This window comes from Eulemur rufifrons, chromosome 19, assembly GCF_041146395.1.
Source record: "Eulemur rufifrons isolate Redbay chromosome 19, OSU_ERuf_1, whole genome shotgun sequence".
Classification (NCBI taxonomy): Eukaryota; Metazoa; Chordata; class Mammalia; order Primates; family Lemuridae; genus Eulemur; species Eulemur rufifrons.
The window spans coordinates 114,955,601-114,977,438 of NC_091001.1; the positions used below are offsets into that span (position 1 = coordinate 114,955,601).

The 21,838-nt window shown below is 56.9% G+C and overlaps 1 protein-coding gene across 3 annotated transcripts in view; it reads right to left on the reverse strand.

Annotated features, from left to right (window-relative positions):
• Positions 1–21,297, reverse strand: part of TPO (thyroid peroxidase) — a 32,538-nt gene extending 11,241 nt beyond the window's left edge. For 2 of the 3 annotated variants that reach the window (XM_069494470.1, XM_069494469.1), the window contains exons 1-8: positions 21,204–21,297; positions 15,433–15,517; positions 11,444–11,595; positions 9,105–9,237; positions 7,317–7,446; positions 5,084–5,290; positions 3,433–3,948; positions 325–583 (exon numbers count right to left, since the gene is read on the reverse strand). In XM_069494470.1, the coding sequence (XP_069350571.1) occupies positions 325–583; positions 3,433–3,948; positions 5,084–5,290; positions 7,317–7,446; positions 9,105–9,237; positions 11,444–11,595; positions 15,433–15,517; positions 21,204–21,297 (1,576 nt within the window). The remainder of the gene's footprint in view (positions 1–324; positions 584–3,432; positions 3,949–5,083; positions 5,291–7,316; positions 7,447–9,104; positions 9,238–11,443; positions 11,596–15,432; positions 15,518–21,203) is intronic. The other variant, XM_069494472.1, reaches the window with a different exon arrangement.
• Positions 21,298–21,838: the final 541 nt, after the last annotated feature.

The following is a 21,838-nucleotide window of genomic DNA, read 5'->3' on the forward strand; positions in this document are numbered from 1 at the left end:
CAGTGCTTGTCACGCACAGTAACAAACGGAGGTCTCCACGCCCAGGTTTTAGACTTAAGGGTGAAGAGTGAACCTGCACCTGGAATAGTTTACGCAGTGGATTCTGAAGAATTTTAGCAACGTGAGAGAGGGCATTTTTGATGAACAGTTTGGCCTTTTAAAAAGCTCTGAACAAATTTATTTTCCCCACAAGCGTTGATAACGTGGACAGCGCCAGCCCCACGCAGGTGCGCAGAGGGCACACGCACCTGCCCAGCTCCCAGGGCGAGACCGGTCTCGGGAAGGAGGAAGCGTCTGACCACAGACCTGGGGTGCGGCGCTCACCTTCCCGGATGAGTCTCCAGGGGTTGAAGAAGGCGTCCCGCAGGTGCAGCCTGGGGAGGTCGGGGTGCTCCCGGAAGTGAGCGTCGAGCCGCCGCATCAGCGGGTGGACAGCGGCGTGGCCGAAGCGGAAGGCGGCCGTGGAGAACACGTTGGACACGGTGGGGTTCACGGTGGGGTCGTAGCCATCATAGGGACCCACGTGCTGCTCAAAGGCCTCGGGGCCCAGGATCTTGGGGACGTAGTCCCGCAAGGTGATGATCTGTGTGGAAAAGGAGACAGGTGAGCGTCTGAGCGGGGGCAGATTTTCGGCGAAGCCCAGGATGAGGGTTGTGTCACAGCTACAGAGAAGAAGGGACGTCCCTGGGCTGACGTCGCCTCACAGAGGTGTCACAGGAGGGGTCATGCCACCCAGCGAGGGGAACAGGCCAACACGTCCGCGGGCACAGGAACGCCAGCCGGTCCCGGGAAGCCCGGAGCTCTCAGCATTTATGGGACTTGATGGAGCGTGTCAGAGACGGCCCCAGACACCCTCCAGGTGGGGCCTGGGCAGGGCGGGGCGCACCACGTCAGAAACAGAACATTCCCATGACAAACTGTCTTCTCCTCTTCCCCTCCCCCACCTAGGAGCGTTCCACTGACACCCAGACGGAAAACATCCGTAAGAAATCTGGTCACACCAAGGAATCCTGGGCCCAGAGACTCCAGATTGAGACCAACTTGAATCCTAATCCTGCTCCCGTATTTCTTGGCTGTGTGACTAAGAGCTTCATTCGGCCTTCCTGAGCCTCTGTTTTCCTATGTGGAAAAGCCACGTTCAGAGTTTTTGCAGGAATAAAAGACCTGCATAGGTTTGTGTACATAGTCTATTATGCAATATCAGACACGGGTACAGCACAGAGTAAATACACACAGCGTATCAACACGTGGGGTTAGTCGGAGCTGGGAGGCGCCTGCGTGACGGCCCGTGACGTGGCACTAGGCAGGCACATGTGGCCAGTTTGACTGAAGTCTGTGAACGGGGTTTTCTTGCCCTGCAGTGAAGGCCTCGAATTGAACTTCTCGAAAATGTTTTTTGTTCGTTTGTTCCCATAGATACTGAGGAGGTGCGTTTACCAGGCCAGCCACAGACCAGCCCCCGGGACGGGGACGGCTGGTGGCGGAGGTAGCACGTCAGCGGGGACACCTGGGTCCTCCAGGGGCCGGCAACGCTCGCTGGGGCCAGGCGCTGTGTCCCTAGCCGGGTGACCTGCAGCTGGGAGCAGTTTCCTGTCAGTATTATCATATAGCAACAGCGCACTTGATTCCAGGAGCTTTGTGGGGTCAAGTCAGAGCATATGGTGCAGCGTGGAGCTCTGTCAGTGGAAAATCACCGCACAATCAGAGGGTCTTGAAATCACTCTTTGACGCATGGACTCAGGAGAATTGTGTACGAGGATTCGGCTTTTACATTTAACAATGTTTTTTGCAGCCAGAAAAATCAGTGTGAAATTGTTTTGGTGTTTGTGGGGAATATTTTGGTCAATATGCCCCGAGTGAAGTGTAGCAGGAGCGATTCTATCTGGGAATGCGAGTCTTATATTGGCTTCTCAGTTCAGGAAGGCAAGCAGATTGTTTAAAAAATAATGAACGTCATTTATATACTTGTCACACATTCCTTCCAAGTGAGAAAATGCATTTTCTAAGTACATAACTGGGGACTTCTGGGGGACCAAGGTGGCATGAGTTTTTGTTTCCCGGTGTCTGCCTCCAGCTGAGGGGCCCCACCCAGCCCTCATGGTCCCCCCTTCGCCTCTGAGGGCCACACGTGCAGGAGGGGAAGGCTCCATCCAGACGTCCCCAGACTGGACACAGGGGAGGGGAAGGCCCCGTCCAGACGTCCCCAGACTGGACACAGGGGAGGGGAAGGTCCCGTCCAGACGTCCCCAGAGTGGACACACGGGAGGGGAAGGCTCCGTCCAGACGTCCCCAGAGTGGACACATGGGAGGGGAAGGCTCCGTCCAGACGTCCCCAGAGTGGACACAGGGGAGGGGAAGGCCCTGTCCAGACGTCCCCAGAGTGGACACATGGGAGGGGAAGGCCCTGTCCAGACGTCCCCAGAGTGGACACATGGGAGGGGAAGGCTCCGTCCAGACGTTCCCCAGACTGGACACGCGGTAGGGGAAAGCTCTGTCCAGACGTCCCCAGCCTGGCGCTTCAGTCCCCTGTGGGCTCCCCCATGGGTGAGGAGCTCTGCGTCACACACCGGCATTTGCGGAGTTGTGTTCTCAAGGAAGCACCCAGCAACTGGAGGGTCAATGCCAGGTGCGGTGGGGCCACGGGGTGCCCAGAACTCTCTGGCCTGACCGCTGGGTGCCTGGACCTGCAGGCGGGGAGCAGGGGAAGAAGCCTGCTCCACCCACGGCCCTGCGCAAACTCAGGCGAGACTGAACCTCCTCCTCTGTAGAACGGGGTTCGCACCCCCTCCCCCTAGGTCACCATGCACTGAGGGGGGTGTCAGGTGCCCACAGCAGCGGGAACTGTCTGTACAGCCCTCAGTCCTTCATGCGACCCAGTGAGACCAGTAAAGCGGCAACTGTATTTTACAGCTCTAAGTAATTTTCTCCAACATCACGCAGTGAATAAACGGCCAGCTTGAACCCCCATTCAGAATCCTCTGATACAGTATTTAAAGTAGACATAAATGAAGAGAGATTTAAAACAGTCTCTCAGTTTAACTTGCTAATTCAGAAATCTCACATAGAATAAGTACTTTAAAAGTTTTCTCCATTGTTTCCAAAATACACAAATATCAGAATCACTGGTGCCCACTCACCAATGAAGATTGTGGGGATAACTGTTAAATGAGCTAAAATGTGGGAGGCACTTGGAAGGCACGGCTGTGTGGCTGAGCTGCTGTGGCTGCTGCCGGTAGCGTCCTGGATAACCCCGGCCGGCCGGAGAGGCTGGACGGCTTGGACGAGGGGCCCGGGAGGGTCCTCCGGCACCGGGTCAGCCCTCAACCCCAGGAGGGGCCCACGATCCAGCACCCGCCTGTGCAGTGCGCCTAGGCTGACTCTGCGCACCCACAGGGCCCCCGGGGCTTGGCCCGCACCCCCGCGAGCGCGTACCTGATGCAGGGCGCCCACGACCTTGCGCGCCTCCTGGTAGGCGGTGTCCGCGCTCCAGTGCGCGTTGAGGGCCTTGAACGCCGCGGCCAGGCGGTTGTGCTCGCGCAGCCACAGCGTGTGCAGCGCCGTCAGGGAGGGGACCTCGCTGGCGCGGCCTTCCCCGGCCAGGAAGCAGGGAGCGCGGGCAGTGCCGGGGGCGCCGGGCTCTGGCGCGCAGGCCGGGGGCGCAGGGCGCGGCGCGAAGGGCAGGTAGGCGCGGCCCGCGTCCCGGTGGCGCGCGTTGACCCGCAGCAGCCCCTCTGCGCTGGTCCAGTTCCGCAGCTGCCTCTCCGCGGCGGGGGTGCTGCCGTACACCGTGGAGGCGTCGAGGAAGGACGTCAACCCGTTCATCTGCTGTCGCGGGTTTGCCCTGGACAGGTTGCCCAGGAGCGAGCCTTGGTCCCCGGTGCCGCAGGCGGCAGACGAGCGGTAAAAAGGCAGACAGGCGGGGCGTGTCCCCGGGGCGTTCTCGGGGAGCTGTGGGGACAGGGACATCCAGGTCACCTAGGGCTTGCGCCAGAAGGCCATCCCGACCTCTGCGGGGTGGTCCGGCCGCCCCACCCTCCTCGCCTTCTAACCAGGTCTCTTGCCCCTGGGAGGCTGGACCCGGAGCTGGGTGTCCCCTCCTACAGGCCGTCTCCTGCTGGCTCAGACCCTTTCAGACCGACCTCACCTCTTACCCCCGGACCTTCCCTGGCTGCCTGGAATCCCCACACATTTATTTTCTGGCTTTTGGAAGAGCTGACCTCTCCTCCTTCCAACCATCCTGGCTTCCTTTAGGAGCGCAGTGGGCAGAGTTACCGGGTTTGGGGACACTGTCGTTTAGCGGAGAGGCCACTGCGGGGGAGCGCAGAGCCCCTGGTCCCGACCCCCTGGTCCCGACCTAGCTCATCTGCGCTGTGAGAGCTAAATTAAAGCACGTTTGGCTGCATTTCCAGGTTTCCTGTGGCGAGTGAGTCCCACGGGGCTGGGTGTGACCAAGCTCCAGGAATCACAGGGCGCACACGTCCGTCCACCACACCGCCTGACGTGGGTGAGCTCAGGGTGGGCCCTGCCCGGGGCTGGCGCTGGACCTTCCCGTGGGCACCCGTGTCCCACCTATCCTTGTGCCTTTGAGATTTGGGGCGGTAAAGTAGCCTGCCCAAGGTCACAAGGCCATAGTGGTTGGACAGACTCCAGACAAAGGCTCTTGCCTACTGAACAGCACTGTCTTCTCACACGGATACATCATTATTAAGAGTGACGATGAGTAAAACGCTTCTCTGTGAGCAAGACACAGGGCCAGGCACCGAGACCAGTGAGGCAGAGCAGGGGCCCTGGGACAAGTGCGTGGCCACCAGCAGGGTGGGCCACCCACGGCTCCCTGGATCAGACTCCCTGCAGTGCCCCCTGGGTGAGAGGAGCAGAGCTGCTGGTGGGCTCCGTCCACGTGGTGCAGTGAAGGGAACTCGGGCAGAGGCAGAGCAGGCGCCCTCAGCAGTCCAGTTCGGTGAGCGCTAGTCCAGCCGAGGGGGCCCAGGGGGCCGGGGAGGTTTCATTCTATGCTTTTCTGCCTGACCTTTTAAATGGCATTTATTAGTTTCATAAAGAAAATAAACACATTAAAAACTACCTGTATAGGGAAACACGGGTTTTGGTTCTCACAGGTCAGCTGGCAGTCGACTCCCCCCCAGAAGGCGGCTCTGCTGGTGCTCTGAGGCGTGAACGCGACGTCGTGATCAATATACTGTCCCCAGGCCGTCAGCAGATCCGAGTACCGCTCGTCTTCTGTGACAGCCTCATTCGGAGCTTGGATGACTTGTCTGGTCACCTCCCGTACCTGGGTGGGAAGAGACCGTGGGTCAGGACGCAAGAAGGCCGCCTGGCAACAGGAGGTGACACCTGGGACCGCACATTTCTCCGCGTGGGTCACGCGACCGTGGGTGCTCAGAGACCTGTTCCCCGTGGTTACGGTGAGAATAACCTGCCCTTTGGGTCAGACACGCCAGGACCTGGGTCCCTGACCCTGACTCGTGGGATCTGAGGGCCTGTTGGTTAACGGCTCTCAGCCTCAGTTTCCTCATCTGTAAAAGGATATCAAGGTGCTCTCAGGGTTGTGGTGACGAGAAACGGTCCCTGGCGCGGTGGGCAGAGCCCGGCCACGGAGGGTTGTTCTGAGGCCTCCTAACCTAGTGGAGTCTGCCTGGCTGGATTTCCAAGTGGTCTGGGATCAGCAACTCCTATTTTTTCCCCGATTCCTTCCTTTTCCTGGTGGGAAGTAACTGTTATTTCGTGCCCGTCTCACCATCGTGATTTGGGAACAGACAACCGTCTCCTGGTTTCACAGATCCAGGTGGAGAGGAATCTTGTCTAGGAAGGCTCATGCCCGCAGCCTCCCCATCCCTGACTGAGACGATCTCGACAGGGAGCTTGGGTTGGGTTTTGGACACTGAATTGACGCTGTAATGGGGTGGGATTTGGGGGGTGCTTGAGATGGGGTGAATGTGTTTTCATGGGGAACAGATATGAATATTTGGGGATCAGAGGCCCCCAAAGATGTCCGTGCCCTAATACTTGGAGCCTACAGGCGTGATTACATGAAGACTGAGATGGGAGATTACCCTGGACTGCTGGGTGTGTCCGCTCTAATCACAGGGGTCCCTAAGGTTGGAGGCCCTTTCCCGGCTGCGGCCAGGGGAGCTGTGAGTGTGGAGGGGGCAGGAAGATGCCAGGCCGCTGGCTTTAAAGGGGGCCCTGGGCCATGGCGCATGGGCATCTCTAGAAGCGGCAAAGGCACATGGCTCTCCCCAGAGCCGTGGGGGGAGCAAGGCCCTGCCAGCACCCCGATCTGAGCCCAGTGAGACCCACACTAGACTTTGGATCTGCAGAATGGGAAGATGGTAAATTTGTGTTGCTCTAAGCCACTAAATTTGGAGGGATTCGTGGCAGCGGGAGTAGGAAGCTAACACAGTCCACATCGAAAGGTACTTGGGCTATGATTTGTTTAAACAGTTGAATAATCTGAGCAAATATGGGTTTATAGGATCATAGCCTCATAATAGAGTCAAAAAATCTCAGGAGTTGAACTGGTTCGGTGTCCAGCACAAGGTATGAGATGCTATCACCCTGTGTGAGGGACGCTCCGATCAAGGCCACGAACTCGCCGCGTGCTAAGGGCGGCACGGACGGGACCTGACACCAGTCTCCAGCCACACGCCCTGATCCCCACCAGCTCTGGGAGCGCAGGGTCCTCTCGCCAAACAGCCATCTGGGAAGGTTGCCTGAGTGGTGGGTGGAGCTAGTCCAGAACGTTCTTTGGGCTGAACAGAGCCACTGCTTTCTTTCTGGAGAATTCCATTACTAAATACAGGATAAGGGCAAACAGACTGGTTTATCCATCGGAGTGGATGGTCAAGTTGGGACCACATAGACCAGCAGATTGGGTCTGACTGTCTCATAAGAAATTCACCTCTGGGAGTAAAGTGATCATCTTCCCTCTACATAAATGAGCACGTTCGTTATTGATAACTAAAAACGCTCTTTGGCTGCGCCTGGCCTACCTGAGGATACAGGAATTTATCTGAACGTACTGAGTGACCGTCAAGCTCGGAGCTGTGAGAGTTGCATGAAGTGTAGCTGAGTCTACACTGCTCCACTCGCCACGTTCAGCCTCCCGGGGGCTCCTAGGCCGCCGCAGAGACCCCGCCCCACCCCGGGGAGGTGCAGGTCTGGGGGGGGGGGTGCAGAGCACAGCGCGGTGCCCGGCACGTCCACGAGACCTCAGGAAAGGTCGGTTTCCGCCGGCACCAGGATGCGTGTTGGCACACGGGGACCAATTCCAGCGTGTGGCAGCCCGAGGTACCCACCGGCGGCAGCGGGAACCCGCTGTAGAGGAAGCCGCGGTTCCAGCCCCTGGGCTGACTGAAGCCATCTTCGTAGACGGGAGGCAGCCACCGCACCAGGGCCGTGTTGGAGGCGCCCCAGCGGGGGTGCTCTCTGTGGAGACGAACGTGTGCAGGTGTGTGAGCCGGGAGGAGAGGGACGTGGCAAATCCCCGTATGAGCACCATTCTCAGGGGACATAAGCCAGTGGCTTCCCTGAGACCTTAGGCTTGAAGACCACCCACTCTGGGGCAGGTGGACTCAGCTGGTTCCAGGGGACCCCGAGCCGGCACCGTCTGTCTGGGCTGTGCTGCCCCCCGGGGCGCCCCCACGGCCCCCTCCCTGTAGCTCTCTCCCACTTTTTCTTCAAAGCCAGTCTGTCGCCTTTCTAGAATGTACCGGGCACTTCTCTGGAGGAAAGAAACTTCTGAGGCTTCAAACATAGAGAACATTTGAAATATTGTAGTATTTCCACATCCTTTAATCAAAGCACCATAAGCCAGGACGGCTAGTCCTCTCTCCTGGTGCCAGGCACTGTGGACTTTGTGACATTCTGAATTCTAAAGAAAAGGGAAATTCTAAACTTCCAGCTTTGAGGGAGCTTGAGCGTAGAGCTCAGGACTGACGATGGGAGACCCAGGCCGCTGTGTTTGCCAGGCGTGGCTGCCCAGGTAGGGGCACATGGGCGCACTCTTTCAGCTCCTGGGAATCCAGTCCAGCCTCTTCCAGCTGGCCCGTCCGCACTGTGTCTGCCATGAGGGGCTCGCCCGGCAGGTGGCCCTGGGTGGCCGCACCCTCCCCGGCTCCCACCGTCCTGCTCTGGCCCCGCCAGCCCCCAGCCCCGGTGCAGCAGGCAGAGCTGACCTGGCCTCACGCACACGCGGGGAGGGCTGGGCTGGGAACGCGGAGAAGGAAATTGACAACAGGACAAGTGACGGGGAAATCCCAGCAGAGAACGCGGCAGAAGGTGGCAGGTGGGACCCTGTTACCGGGCACTGGGTGGGGCTCTGGTGCAGAGGCTTCGGGGCTGAGATCAGCACTACCAGAGTGGGGTCACCATGAGCCCCTGGGACAGAGCTTCCTGGTGGAGGGGCCAGAAGAACTCAGGCCTGCGGGGCCGGGGGAGCCTGGAGCACCAGTGACAGAGGGGGACCCCGTACGGCAGGGTCAGGCATGAGGCAGAGAGGAGGCCTCGGGACAGCCAAGGGCAGAGCTCGCTCTGGGTGCAACAAGGGCCGGGGGGGGGGGGGCGGTGGGGGGCGGTGGGCCCAGCAGGGAGCGTGACTATCTGGAGGCAGCAGGTAGGTTAGTAGTGGGGGAGGGCTGCGTCACGCAGGGCTGACTCGTGTGACTTCAGCTGAGGTTGGCAGTGCCAGTGGAGAGGATGTGTGTCCAGGGCGGGAATGAGCTGAGCACCTTTGACGCCTCTGAAATGAGTGGGTTGGGGGTGGGGACGGGGAGGACGACGCCTGAGTGTTTGGCCTGAGCGTCCCTCAGATGGACAGTGGGGCCGTTCCGTGGGTTTGCGGGATTGGAGAGGGTGACGGGTGGCGTGGATGGCACAGAGGAGGGTGTTGCTGCTGGGAATGAGAGTTCCGGGAGGGCCACGCTGTGCTCGAGGCGCCCACCAGGGATGAGGGGGGCAAAGCCCGTCCCCCGAGCGGGGAAGGGGCTCCCGGGGGGAGGAGAGGCTCACACAGTGTGGCCCTCGCGACGGCGGCTAAGCGTGCTCCATCCCACGTCCCGAGAAGGCCAGGAAGCCCCAGGCAGTACCTGTTGTTGCAGGCCCCCGTGATGAGCCGGTACCTGCCGGCCAGGCACGAGTCTGGGCACTTTGGCGGCAGCATGTGGGGGAGGCACCCGGACACATTCGCGATGACAGTCAGCAGATCTTCTGAGAAGACGTCTGAGAATGAAATGAAACCATAGACTCTCTCTCTGTGATCACGGATCTCCCAATGAATGTTCCACTCCAGTCTTACAAGTGGCCCCGGCACCTGAATCTGGGGTGTGTGTGACCTAAATCATTCTTTTGCCCAAGTCTCCCTTCTCCCTGTCAATCAACTGCTCTCTAACGTAATTCCCTGAGCTTCCGTATTGCTGGGATGTGGTTTTTACAACTCATTTTTGCTTTGTGATCTTTCAGAAAAGCAACCTCAGCACTGCCATCCCCAGGGGACAGCCCGGCAAGCCGCGTCTCCGAGCCGTCACCGACGCTCACAGGACGCGGCAGGGTTAACTTATCGCAGCTGCGCAGTGAGGCCTCGGAGCCCAGCAAAGGCCCCGGGTCTGCGGAAGGGAGGGAGTGCCCAGTGCCTCCCCCCCACCCCGGGTCAAACCCTGCTTCCTGCCAGACAGGGTGCCGGCACCCGCACAAAGTGTCCACACTGTGCCCATCCTCTACGAAACACTTCGTTTTTCCTTTGTACTGATTTTTGGTTCCCTTCTTGCAAATCTTTCTAGATTAGTCCCCAGAAAATAGTCTCCCTCCTTCATTTATTTATTTTTTTGCCCATTCTGTCACTATTCATATGTTATTCAACAGATCGAAGTGCGGGCAGTGTTGTTGTCCATCAGTAGAAGTAGTTATCAATTACTTCTCCAAGACGGTCTGTGTACGTCTTTGAAGATGACGCCCTACGACTGCGATGACCCAGACGCCAGTGCAATTGAGACGTCCGGCGGGAGAACACCCGGGGAGGAGAGGCGTCCGTGTGCAGGCAGGAGAGAAACAACACAAGCCTCTCAGCGACGAATGTTCACGGAACAACCTCGATGTGCATGACTCTTCAGGAACAGCTCAAGGAACCTCCGGCTGTGACCTGCTCTCAGTTACCAGAGGACAATGCGTGTTCCTCAAACAGGCGAGTAAGCGTGAACCGTCACAACAGGGAAACGCCCAGCAGTGACCACAGCTGCGTAGTGACAAGCCCGTGCTGGAAGCAGCCTGGGCGCAGGTCCTGCTTGGTGCTGAAGCAGTGAGGACTCTGCCCTGTTCCTGTCACTTTCCTTACGTTCTAAATAAACCCTCCAGATGGGCCATGCTCAGGCCAGGCACCAGCCGGGCCCCGCATCCGCGTGTTCTCCCTGAGTGCCTGCACCCCCGGCCTCGGCGGGCAGCACCGCGACCAGGTGGGAGCCGGGAAGACCCCGTCGTCCCCACCGGCAGCGGCCGTTCCACAGGAGTCCCAGCTCGTGCCACGAGGGACAGTGGACCAACAGTCCTCGGAAGCATCGCTCAGCCTCGTGGTTGGAAGCAAAGCCATTTCAAATGAACCTTCGGTTGCTAAAAAATCAATTAAACTTAACTGTTAAGTTTAGGATCTGAGGATTCTGGTTAATCCTGGTTTTGCCAAGTTTGTCTTATTCTGAAAGTGAGGTAAAGAGCACTAATTAACCTAGAGCTAGTTAGAAACAGAACTCAGAGATGGAGTAGCTCATGGCACTGCATGGAAAACACCCTGATAAATTCATTAGGAAGAAACCTGCTCTCTAGCTCCCCGTCACAACACGCCTTGTGCCTGCATTCACCGTCATCGCAGCACCTTACGGCCACAGGGTGCTCTAGACGGAGCAAAACGTGCCCCTTGTTATGTTTTGGTCTTGCGGTTGCTGTCTGAGCAAGCCACCACCGTTACCGTCCTCGCTTTGCAGACAAATCGGGTCTCCAAGACTCCGGGGAACCCCGTAAGGCCGTGGTTCCCCAGCGGGAAGCCGAGACTTGCGTTTGGTCCTCTGCTCCCGCGACACACGTCCCCCATGCAAGCTCACGTCCTGGAAGGGCTCCATGACGGGCTCCCCAAGTTTTAGCCAGGTAGGGGCTATGGGAAAATCCCTAAATTATTTCATAGCATAAAACAGGATGTTTAACTTATCAAGCTGGTTTTCCAGATTTGGTTTGAATAGCAGAGGAGCAGCTATTTTCCAGACTAACAAAATCCAGATACCGCGACTGACTGGGAAGCATCTTACAGAACTGCAGCTTCCGTGCCCTGAGGGAGCTGGAACTACACCCCGCGCGGGGTCAAGTAGGAAGCGTCCCCAAACCAGCCCCCCGAGGGGAGTCGGCAAGTCCTTGCCGGGGCTGCGGCTCCCACGCACGAGGCGCTTACCGGTCGGACGGCGCGACTGCCGGACTCTCATCGCCTGTATCGAGGTTTCCATGATCTCCGCTGCCCGGGAAACGGCGCCGCTCGTGGGCTCAGGCACTTTGGAGAGAGACAGAAGCTGCGCCGGGGAAAGGACTTCCCTTTTTCTGAGGTTTCTGCAGCACAAACAGGAGAAGTAAAGTTAGTTATTTATTCACGGTTGCTTTGGTACTTAATGACTAATTAATTAGGAGGGTTTTATTGAGTAACTACTACGTTGCAGTCTATGTGCCGGGCCCGTGTGGTGTGTGGGGTGGAGCCCACACTGCCCCGTCCACACGGCTGCTGGGCGTGGCAGACGGGGTGGGAAACTGTGAATAATGCTCAGTATTGAACGGGGAAGAAAACGGCTAATATTTGCCCTTGTAAAACTTCCATATCTGAACTCCTTTGGTTTTCACACCAGTTGCTGAGAGAGGCCATCCGTCCCATCCAAACCTGGGCACAATTTCTTTCTGTCCCAGCCGGGGAGACAGGGGACCGGAGCGCACAGCCCCGTCCAGGTCTCACAAGCCCAGGCTGCAGGTGACCCGGCTCAGAACCTCGCCCTTCTGCTCCAACGCAGAGAACCGGCCACAGCAGCGGAGCAACGGCGCTGCCTACAGTAAGAGCCACAAACTCGCCCATGGAACATGATCCTGCCTCACCTGCCGGCGTCCTGTCCTCTCCCACAGGTGCCTGCCTGGCCCTGCTGGATTCTCCGCAGCTCCCCCTGCAGGGAACCGACCTGACTACTAGCATGTGAGGACCTGGGGTCCCTGGACTGGCGGGACAGAGGGGACCTTTGCAACGACACTTCCAGCACCCTCTCGGCTCAGAGCATTGCCTGAGTACCTGCGGCTTGGCCTCACCAAGGACAGAGTCAGCCTCGCCGTCCTCTCCTGAAGGTGCACACCCAAGTCCCAAGGAGGAGTTGGCCACGTTGGGACAGTGAGGTTGCCGTGGGCCAGGCCCAGGCAGAGAGACAGAGTGACCACAGAGGACTGCGCTCTGGGGGCTCCAGATGCTTGCACGGGACACCTGCCCAGGCTGCGTCACCTGCAGGGCGGGGCCTCTCCAGGTGAGGACCATGGCAGGTGTGCCAGTGCGGACCCGGGTACAGTACGAGCCAGCGGGAAAATCCCCTTCCTGATGTGAGTTGGACACGGGGGGTAGAGGGCTCAGAGTGACATCACTGTGGCTTTGGGGAAAAATGACCTCATCGTTCTTTTCAGTTCTGCTAGCTGTAATTAAATGAATTATTTATGTTTCATTTATTATTAATAATCCCAAACACAAAGTGATTACTGAGTGAAAATAGTGTTGGTGCTGTGGTAAGCACTCACCTTTATTCCTCCTGTAGTTGACAATGTTGTATTGTGCATTAAAAATTTGCTAAGAGAGATTTTTACTTGTACCACAAACAAAAGGGCAACTATGGCAGGTGATGAATGTGTGAGTTTTGTCTAACTGTAGTCATCATCCCAACATGCGTATGTAGAAATATATCAGACCATCGTTTGCACACCCGAATACATACAATGAAATACATTTTGAAAACCATTATGAGATAACTGCTACAACTGTGCTCATTTTACAGATGAGGAGATTAGTTAACTAAACGTTAACGAGCCTTGCCAGGCCCCCATGGCCGGGATCCTACCCTGCGCTCGGCCGGGGGCTTCCACCTTCCCTCCTCTCGCCTGCCGCCCCTGCCACCTCCCACCACGGCCCGCCCCCCCACCTGGTTTCTCAGGCGACAGCCCCCGAGATGGCGTGGTCCTCAGGACTCTGCTGACGCCCCCTCACTCGTCCCTCCAGACCAGGTCCCCAGGAGCCCAGCCTGCGGCGCACAGCCTGTGCCAGCATGTGGCCAGGCGCCTGCGTCAGCCTCCGGCGAGAGGCCGCGCTGTTCACCTGCCACCGTCACTCCAAGTTCACCCGACTCGGCATCCCGGGCCGGACCGCAGCTTCCGAACACGAGTAAGGCATTAAGAAATGACAGATGCTCCTATTTGCAGCAAATTATCTGATTTTGAGCTCAAATTTGGGGAACTTTGACTCCAACTGGCTTAGTGTTCTTAGTGTGAAGAGCCAGGGAGGGAGCCGTGCCCAAGATCTGTGTCCCCATCAATGGTCTGAAAGTCTCAGGCTTGAGAACACGCCCCGCAGCATTTGGAGAACACGCCCCCCACCCCACCCCACCCCCCGCGGCGATGGGAGAACACGCCCCGCAGCGATTGGAGAACACGCCCCGCAGCGATTGGAGAACACGCCCCCCGCCCCCCGCAGCGATTGGAGAACACGCCCCACGGCGATGGGAGAACACGCCCCCCGCCCCTCCACCCCCTCCCCCCCCCCCCCCCCCCCCCCCGCAGCTGTGGGAGAACACGCCCCGCAGAGCTGTCTGGGTGAAACAGCGAGGCTCCCACAGCTGTTCAATCCACCCCCCCGGCAGTGTCTGGACCACTTCCACTGGCTGTAAACACACCCACACGGCACCCACTCTAGGTACAGATATTCCGGGTCAAACACATTCTGGAACTCAAGAAAATTGCGAGTACCGGAAACGGCTGCCGAAGGCGGCAAAGGAGCAGAGTCACTGCTGAGCACACGCGCCGGCACCCCTGAGGCTGCTGCGGCTGGACCCTGATTCAGACCAGGGGGGCAGCTGGGCCGGGGTCCCCTCTTCCCCGGGACCCGCCGCCCCTGGTGTGAACGCGCCCGTCCCGGCTGACACGACCAGGGAGAAAGGGAGGGAGACGGCGCGGCCACACCCTGGGCTGAAGTGGGACGTAGCCACTGTGCTCGTTACGCTGCCAGAGAGACAAATCCAGCCACGAAAGAGTCATTACGGTTTAGACTTTGTTGTAAAAGCAGCTCCGTGAAGGTTTGACTCATTTAGGGGTTGGCTCCCCAGTCAAGCAGGGATGGTCGTGGCGAGGCCCGTCAGGGGTGGGGGGCGGCGTGAGGTCGGGGGTCTTTGCTCCCCACGGCAGCTCGGTCCAGCACGCGCATCTGCACCCTCTGCCCCCTGCCCCCGCCCGGGCTCTCCCGGGCCCCGCCTCCTCCATCCACACCTGGCCAGGTGGCCCAGCCAGGACCCACAGGTGATCCTGCCCCCGGGGCCACCCTGGCGGGGTCTGGGTGTCACAGGTGAACCAGAGCCCCACCGCCCCAAACTCTGTCCTGCTGGCCCCGTCCTGCTGGCTACTGTCACCTGTGATCTGTCCTGCCCCTGGGGTGCGAACCCTTAGCCTCCCGTAGGTTTGTGTCTGGGCTCCACTCTCTGCCTCCTGGTGCGATGACAATATCGACCTTGGAGCCCCCAGTCGGCCTCGACCCCTGGCCAGGCTGTAGGAGGACAGAATCTCCCCAGACGGCTCCAGGCCCAGGAGGAGTCTGTGGAGCCGCTACCGTGTCCTGCCGTGGGGGCTTAGCCTGGGCCAAGCGCAAACGTCCCCCCAGAGACGTGAGGAGAAAGTGCCTTTCGGAGGGGACCCTGGTGGGTTGGGAGATTTGTTCACTGGCTGCATCTGGGACTCAGGACAGCTGACACGGCTGAGGTGGCACCGGGTTTACCCCACCTGCTGCCGGGCCGGGTAGGTAGTCGCCGTACCTATCCCCCCTCCCCGTGTCACAGTGTCCCCACCCCTCCTTCCCCCTGTGTCAGTGTCCCCACCCCTCCTTCCCCATGTCACAGTGTCCCCACCCCTCCTTCCCCCTGTATCACGGTGTCCCCACCCCCCTTCCCCCTTTGTCACAGGCAACCCCATCCCCCCTTCCCCATGTCACAGTGTCCCCAACCCCCTTCCCCCTGTGTCACAGTGTCCTCACCCCCCTTCCCCCTGTGTCACGCGTCCCCATCCCTTCCTTCCCCCTGTGTCACGGTGGCCCCACCCCCTCCTTCCCCCTGTGTCACTCGTCCCCACCCCTCCTTCCCCCTGTGTCACGGTGTCCCCACCCCCTCTCACCTCTCCAGCGTGCGGCGGATGGCACCGTCCACCAGGAGCCTGCTCTGCTCCACGACGCTGATGACGTCAGAGTCCTCGGTCTTCCCTGGGGAGGAACACCCCACAGTCACACACTGCTGACACCCCAGTGCTCTGTCACTCTTAGCTCTATCCGCCAGGTCCGGCTTGAGGCCGTGGCAGCCATGGGACTTCGGTGGCTGGCAGACCACGAGGTCCTGGGGAGATTGTTCAACTCCACGCGCCTCCCCGTCCCCGGCACAAGGGGCCTTAGTCCCGCCTGGCAGAGCTGCCTGCGGGCCGGGTGGGGACTCGCCCAGACCCCTTCCGGGGATTCTGGATACTTCTTTTCTGAATATTTTAGTTGCCTAAATTAGTAATAAAGTTCATAATCATATTCACCTATTTGTACATTTAACAAAAGATAAATTATTCAAATATACCAGCGATTTCCAGTGGAAACACTCTGTGTTATTTGTTTTAGTACCTGGAATGTTTAGCAGGTTAAGGTCCCATTTCCAGGTTAAAGTGTGAGTGACAGAAAGTGGCAAGTGCGTCTGTGAGGCCCAGAGTGACTTGAGTTGCTGAACTAACTTCCGTGTAGTCAATACTTCATCAAAGGAAACACACTTATTTCTAAATATAAAGAGAGTGTCAGAATGTTTTTGAGCGTTACACATCTATATAGAAATTAAACTATTTTTAAAAGGTAGGTTTAGTTGTCTTTAGAATCAAGTATCACAGCAAATTCCAGAAAATAAGCTGACGAGTACGCCTGGCATTGCTGGCTGTCTGACAGCCTCTGTGCTACATTTATAACTATTAGTGGTCATTTCACGCGAGCAGGCACAGAGCTCGCCGCACTGTTAGACAGTGGGAGGCCCTGCAGACCCCCAGCCCCCGAGGGCTGAGACCCCAGCAGGCGCCTTGGCCTCCCAGCACCCAGCCTGGCACCCACAGATGTCACCCCGGAGAGGCGCCTGGGGATGTGCAGAGCTTCAGCCCTGAGCGCCTTCGACACCCCTCCCTGCCCCAGCCACCGGCCACACTGTCCCTTCTACTCTAGTATCTCCGCCGTGCTCCAGCGGGTCTTGGCCACCCAGTTTCATAAAGTGCAGTATGACAGAGTGAGGAGAGAATCTGTCACGGGTCATCTCTTGGGGATCTGGGACGAAGCCACTGAGTGCTTGGGGCGGAGGGTCCCCTCCTCAGGCCTGGCAGAGAGGATCAAGGTCGTGTCCCCTGGAGTGAACACCCGTGGGCAAGGGCTGGGAGGGAGCAGCCAGGTGCAGCCTGGGTCCAGCGCCACCACCTGGCGTGGGGTTGCGGTTGGGGTCTGCACCGGGGACCCCGTTCCCACCAGTGTGCGCGGCTCAGGAGAGGGGGGGTGGCAGAGCCATGCGGGGAGAAGGAGCCCGGAGAGGAGGCGAAACCCCGGGCATGGCAGGACCAGCCAGGGAGACGACTCCAGGGACCATCCACCAGGGATGCAGGGGAAAGACCCTCAGACCTCACGCACAGGGAACCCCACCCCCAAACACGAAAGCTCGGGCTCTAACACGCTTGGGATGGTCGTTCATTTCACTCTCATTCCCCTCCAGACGCTTTGCAGCTGCCGAAACAGCCCAACTCACATTTCCTTTCCTGAGGTCAGCCACGGTGCCTTGCTTTCCAAATGTGATCACGACCGTGCGCTTGGACCTCTGGGCGTCACGTGTCCTTGCGTGGCAGAGCGGTCACAGGCCAGGGCGCTGGAGCTAGACCCGCATTCGGTTCCCACCTCTGAAACCACAGCGCTGAGCGACTTGCAAATCACTTAACCTTGCTCCGTTTCTCGCCTCTGAGCACAGTTACTGCCAAGGACTGTTCCAAGGAGAGGTTTGCGCAACGCTTGGCACAGGGTCTAACTAACCCTGCCTGCTCCCGGGATGGCGGGGCTCTCGTCTTCCGCCCGTGCTGGGCTCGGGCCCCCTCCCCTGCGAGCATTGCCCACGTGCGTTCTCGGCTCTCCTGGTCCTTCCTCCTCTCGGCCTGGCCCAGACACATACCGTCAACTCGCACCTTCTCCTGGATGGTCCTGGTCCTCGGGGCCCCGGCCGAGCCTGTGGCCTTAGGTATCGCCGGCAAAGCAGGTCCTCGAGCAGGACACGGCAAGGTTCTCCCCTCGCCTTCCCCGTGGTGGGTCCATCTCCCCGTAAGCCTCTCGGGAAGGGTGAGCGTTACGGCTGCCTGCGTAGAAGGTGGTGCCACGCTGATGGCCACCCCGTCCTTCCCTGCGCTGTCACCGGTGACCTTGCTGAGCCGAAGGTTACTCCTGCCTGTGTCTTTACTGAAGCACCTGAAACTCCTGGCGCCCACGGAGCTTGTCCAGGCGCCGCATACGGAATCTCGACCTTCACAACTTCACCAGGACCTATTTGCATATTTCGGCGGCTCCAGACATCAAGCCCAGTTTCTCTCTCACCTTCTGGGACATTCAACCTCGGAGCTCCAGCTCCCGTCTCCTCCTCGTGAAATCTTCACACTCGTTCTCTGCAGGCACCAGAGGGACGTCAGCCCGCATGTTTGCGGCGCCTGTGCACGCGGACCCGTCACCACGGTTCCCTGGGGCCGGGCGCGTTGTCTCCCTGGTCCTCCCTGCGCTGCTCAGATCAAACGCGGGTTTTTAGCAGATGCTTGGGAATTATTCAAGCACCAACTGATTTAATGTAGAGAAATGTGTTTCTCTCTCCCCAGCGCCCTCGGAAATGGCAATTGCTAAAGAGATCTTGTTATTGACCTATACTGACACTAATATACTGTTATTTAAGCTTAACCGATCACATATTGCCCATTCTCTGGTTCTTGTCTTATTAAAACATTTTACTGAGTTTTAAAAAATAGTTTCATAGACCAGCAGATCATTATAGACTAGAAGATCATTATTCTTTTAAATTTTATGAAGGAAGTACATATATATTTTGTATTGAAAAGTTTCTCCCACAAAAACATAGTTCTCGTCTACGACGGTCTCACATCTCTGCTGGAACTGAGCGGATCTTGGCTGTTGAAGGAAGTTGCTTCTTGGCAGAACAGAGATGGCCGACGTCCACCGTAGGGGAGGAGTCTTCTCTCCTGCCCATCTTAGACGAGCTCTCTGGGCTGTGCACACCCGACTGGCAGAGACAGAGTGGCAGGAGACACCAGGGCAGTTTATTAAGATGTGCGTCGTGCCTAAGACGGGAGCCTGGAGGTGAGTAATTCCAAGGGTGGTTAGAACTGGGACGCCCGTCCCATCTTAACCAAAGGATGACACATTCTAGGCACCGGGCAAGACAGAGAAAAGCACCTTGCGGGCCTGGGGTGACAGCGGGGAGAGGAACACAGGAGGGACCTGGGGAAGACAGGGCTGCGGAGTGCAGTCTGCCGCCCGGTCCCCAGGCTGGGCAGGGCCTGCAGCTCCCTGGCGAGGAGCCCCTGTCCTTCCTGGCCGAGAGAGCAGCGGGCTCTTCTGTCAGTTTGTGTCCTGCTTTTAGGCACACAGGGGAGGGCAGAGAGCGTTTCTTGTATCCGCTTCCTGCCAGCTGCCACAGCTCAAAATGGTTCTCCTGCTCCCGGGGGGTGTCGGGGCCGCAGGTTCTGAACCCGGCACGGCACCCACAGTCCCAAATCACGTTCTTCCTCCCATGGTCTCTGCCATGGTGCAGAGCAGCCCCAGCGGTGGGCGAGAGGCCGTCCGTAGTGGATGCCTCACAGACTCAGAGATTTTGAAACTAACCCTTTTATCTTTTCAGAACTGAAAACTAAACTCTAGAGAGACACGAGCCTCAATCACTTGATCTGGGGACACCCCTGCCCCCAGCTCTCCGTGTGGGGTGTGTCCCCCCAGATGGCTGCAGCTCTGGTAGGGTGCACTGGCCCCCCGGAAGTTCTCCTTCATGCATATTCATATTGCATACAAAAGGGCTGGAATTCAGGGAGGCATTGTGCAAAAAATGCTATATTCAGAAAGAATAAGGAAGTTACCTTGTTCCAAAGAGTGTTACCTTGTTCCCAAAGTGACACACACATGCAGGAAAGCCAGAACCTTCCTTCTCCAAGCCGAGCCCTGCGCGAGGCCCTGCGTTTTGCCGGACCAGCCTGCGCCCTCGGGCTGCGCGCGGACCTGTGCTTTGCTCACTTCGGTGGTCCCTGCTTGCTGAAGCCCAGAGAGCTGGAACGGAGCCTGCCAACTTTCCTTTTTAGACAAATCACTCATAGGCCATCTTCCCAAATTTCCCAGTCTGCAGGCAGAGCCTCTGTCCCTGCTGTTCTCTGGCGTCCTGTTTTCTTTGAATGTTCCTCCAACTCACAGAGCATTTGCCATAAAGATAACTGCACACGAATCTTGATTTTGCACAAACGCTAGATGCACCTCAGCCTGTCGGCGATGGGTACTTGGGGTTCCGTGACAAACAGTCTATGCAGGATTCTTGAGAAGGGATTTATACCACATTTTTCTTACTCCTACAATGGTCATATTTTGGGGGGGAATGAAATATTTTTCCATTTTCAAATATTTTGGTTACAGTAGTTTCAGATGAAGTGTATTTCTCGTTGAGCTTTGGCTCTCGGGGGATCCTACTCTGGAACTTTCTACTGAACAAGAATTTCTCCCGCCCGACACAAGTCTAAGTGTGTGCGGAGGCCTCTCTTTGGTACCCGCACGTTTCTACAACTTTCAGGCTGGTTGGCGAGACCTGAACTGTGCGTCCAGGACCGGTATTTTCCACCGAGTACTTATCCGGATTCAGTACGAGGGCGGCCGTTTCTCTGCCGAGAGCTGGGTGTGAGGTGAGTCTGAGCACAGCTCTGCCCCCCCCACATCTCCCGGCCTCTGCTTTCTGATCTGTACAACAGGCGCCTGGACCTCGCTAAAAACGGGCGCCACGCAGAGGGACCCCCGAGGAGCACCGACCACTTAGCGATCGTCGTGGCCCAGCCCAGCCCGGCCCGGCGCCGGTGGCCGTGTCATTGCCTGTGGGTTTGCTCTGCACGGCAGGTAGGGAATGACCACTGGTTTTGCTTCACAGTCTGTGAGCACAAGTGACACAAATCCAAACACACACAGAATTACTTAGTGTCCGTTTCCAGATGAATTTAAAACTGGAAAAAAAAAAATCTCAAAGAATGTAAAATTGAAACACTGTAGGACAAATAATGTTTTCTTAATAAGTAATTTACAAAGTAAGCAAGTAGTGGGTCAGCTTCAAAATAGTCTAATGAACAGTAAAATGTGTTCCAAAGTGCATTGTTATCAACTGCTGTATTTGCATTACTTATATATTTACTGAAAGTTTAAGCAAAAAAAAAAAAAAAGCAAAAGAAAAGCAAAGACGTTGATATATGATTATTTTAACCACTATATCTCAGTAGCTTTCTTAACCTAATTTCACATGGTAGCACACTGATTCCAGAAATTATATCACAAAGGTTATTTAATAAAAAATGATTTTGTAGGAAAGAAACAAAGATACTCCCATTGAAATTTTTATTTCAAATATATGAGCAGGAACAAATGGACATTTCCTATTGTGTACCCAGAGGAAAATCTGTTCTCTTGCAGAAAGAATTATGCAATATCAGTATTTTACCCCTTCTAAACTTAAGAATTGCAATGTTTCCTTGGGAAACATAACAAAACATACCCTACAGGGTCCTACCTGACTCTCAAAGCTACCACTGGGCTCTCTACTTTGGTAATTTTGAAAGGTAAATTTATAAGGTGAAAAGACCATGTTTTCTTTGCCACCTACCCCAGAGGAGTTCCTTGCCTCTCCAGATGAAAGGGAAGAGAACTTCAGTGCAGGCCACGACGAGTGTGACAGCGAGGACCACAACCGCTCTCATCCTGAAAGTAAAACCAGGAGACAGCGTGAGCGGTGAGGGCAGGAGGAGCCGCTTTTCCGGCTCTGGTTGGCGAGAACCCGCTGACGGCCTCGCTCCGCCTGCGCCGCGGTGCTGGTGCCCAGGGCTGGGGAGAGTCCGGGCCCTGGGGCTGGGCGGGCTTCAGGTGTCCCAGGGATTTGAACATAGATTTTTCATATCTTATCACCAAAATAGCTCAGTAACAGCTTATTTTAATTTATGATAATGTCAAACAGTGTGAAATTACTGAGAATAATTACTAGGAATAAAAGACATATATTTCCCCTAATATATCCATGTGGCAAAAGGTGCATCATATTAGGAATTTAGCCCTTATGAAGAGGATAACCAAAGCCCTAAATGCCTCCTGAATTCTCACAGCATTCTCATGCTTATAAAATGATTTCAGAGTTACCGAGTTGTTAAGACACAGCAGAAGATTCAATCATTTCTACTCTCAAAATCTCTGTTTTCTTAATCTCAGCCTTCCTGCAGCTATTTCGGAAGCGCTCATGTTGCTGAG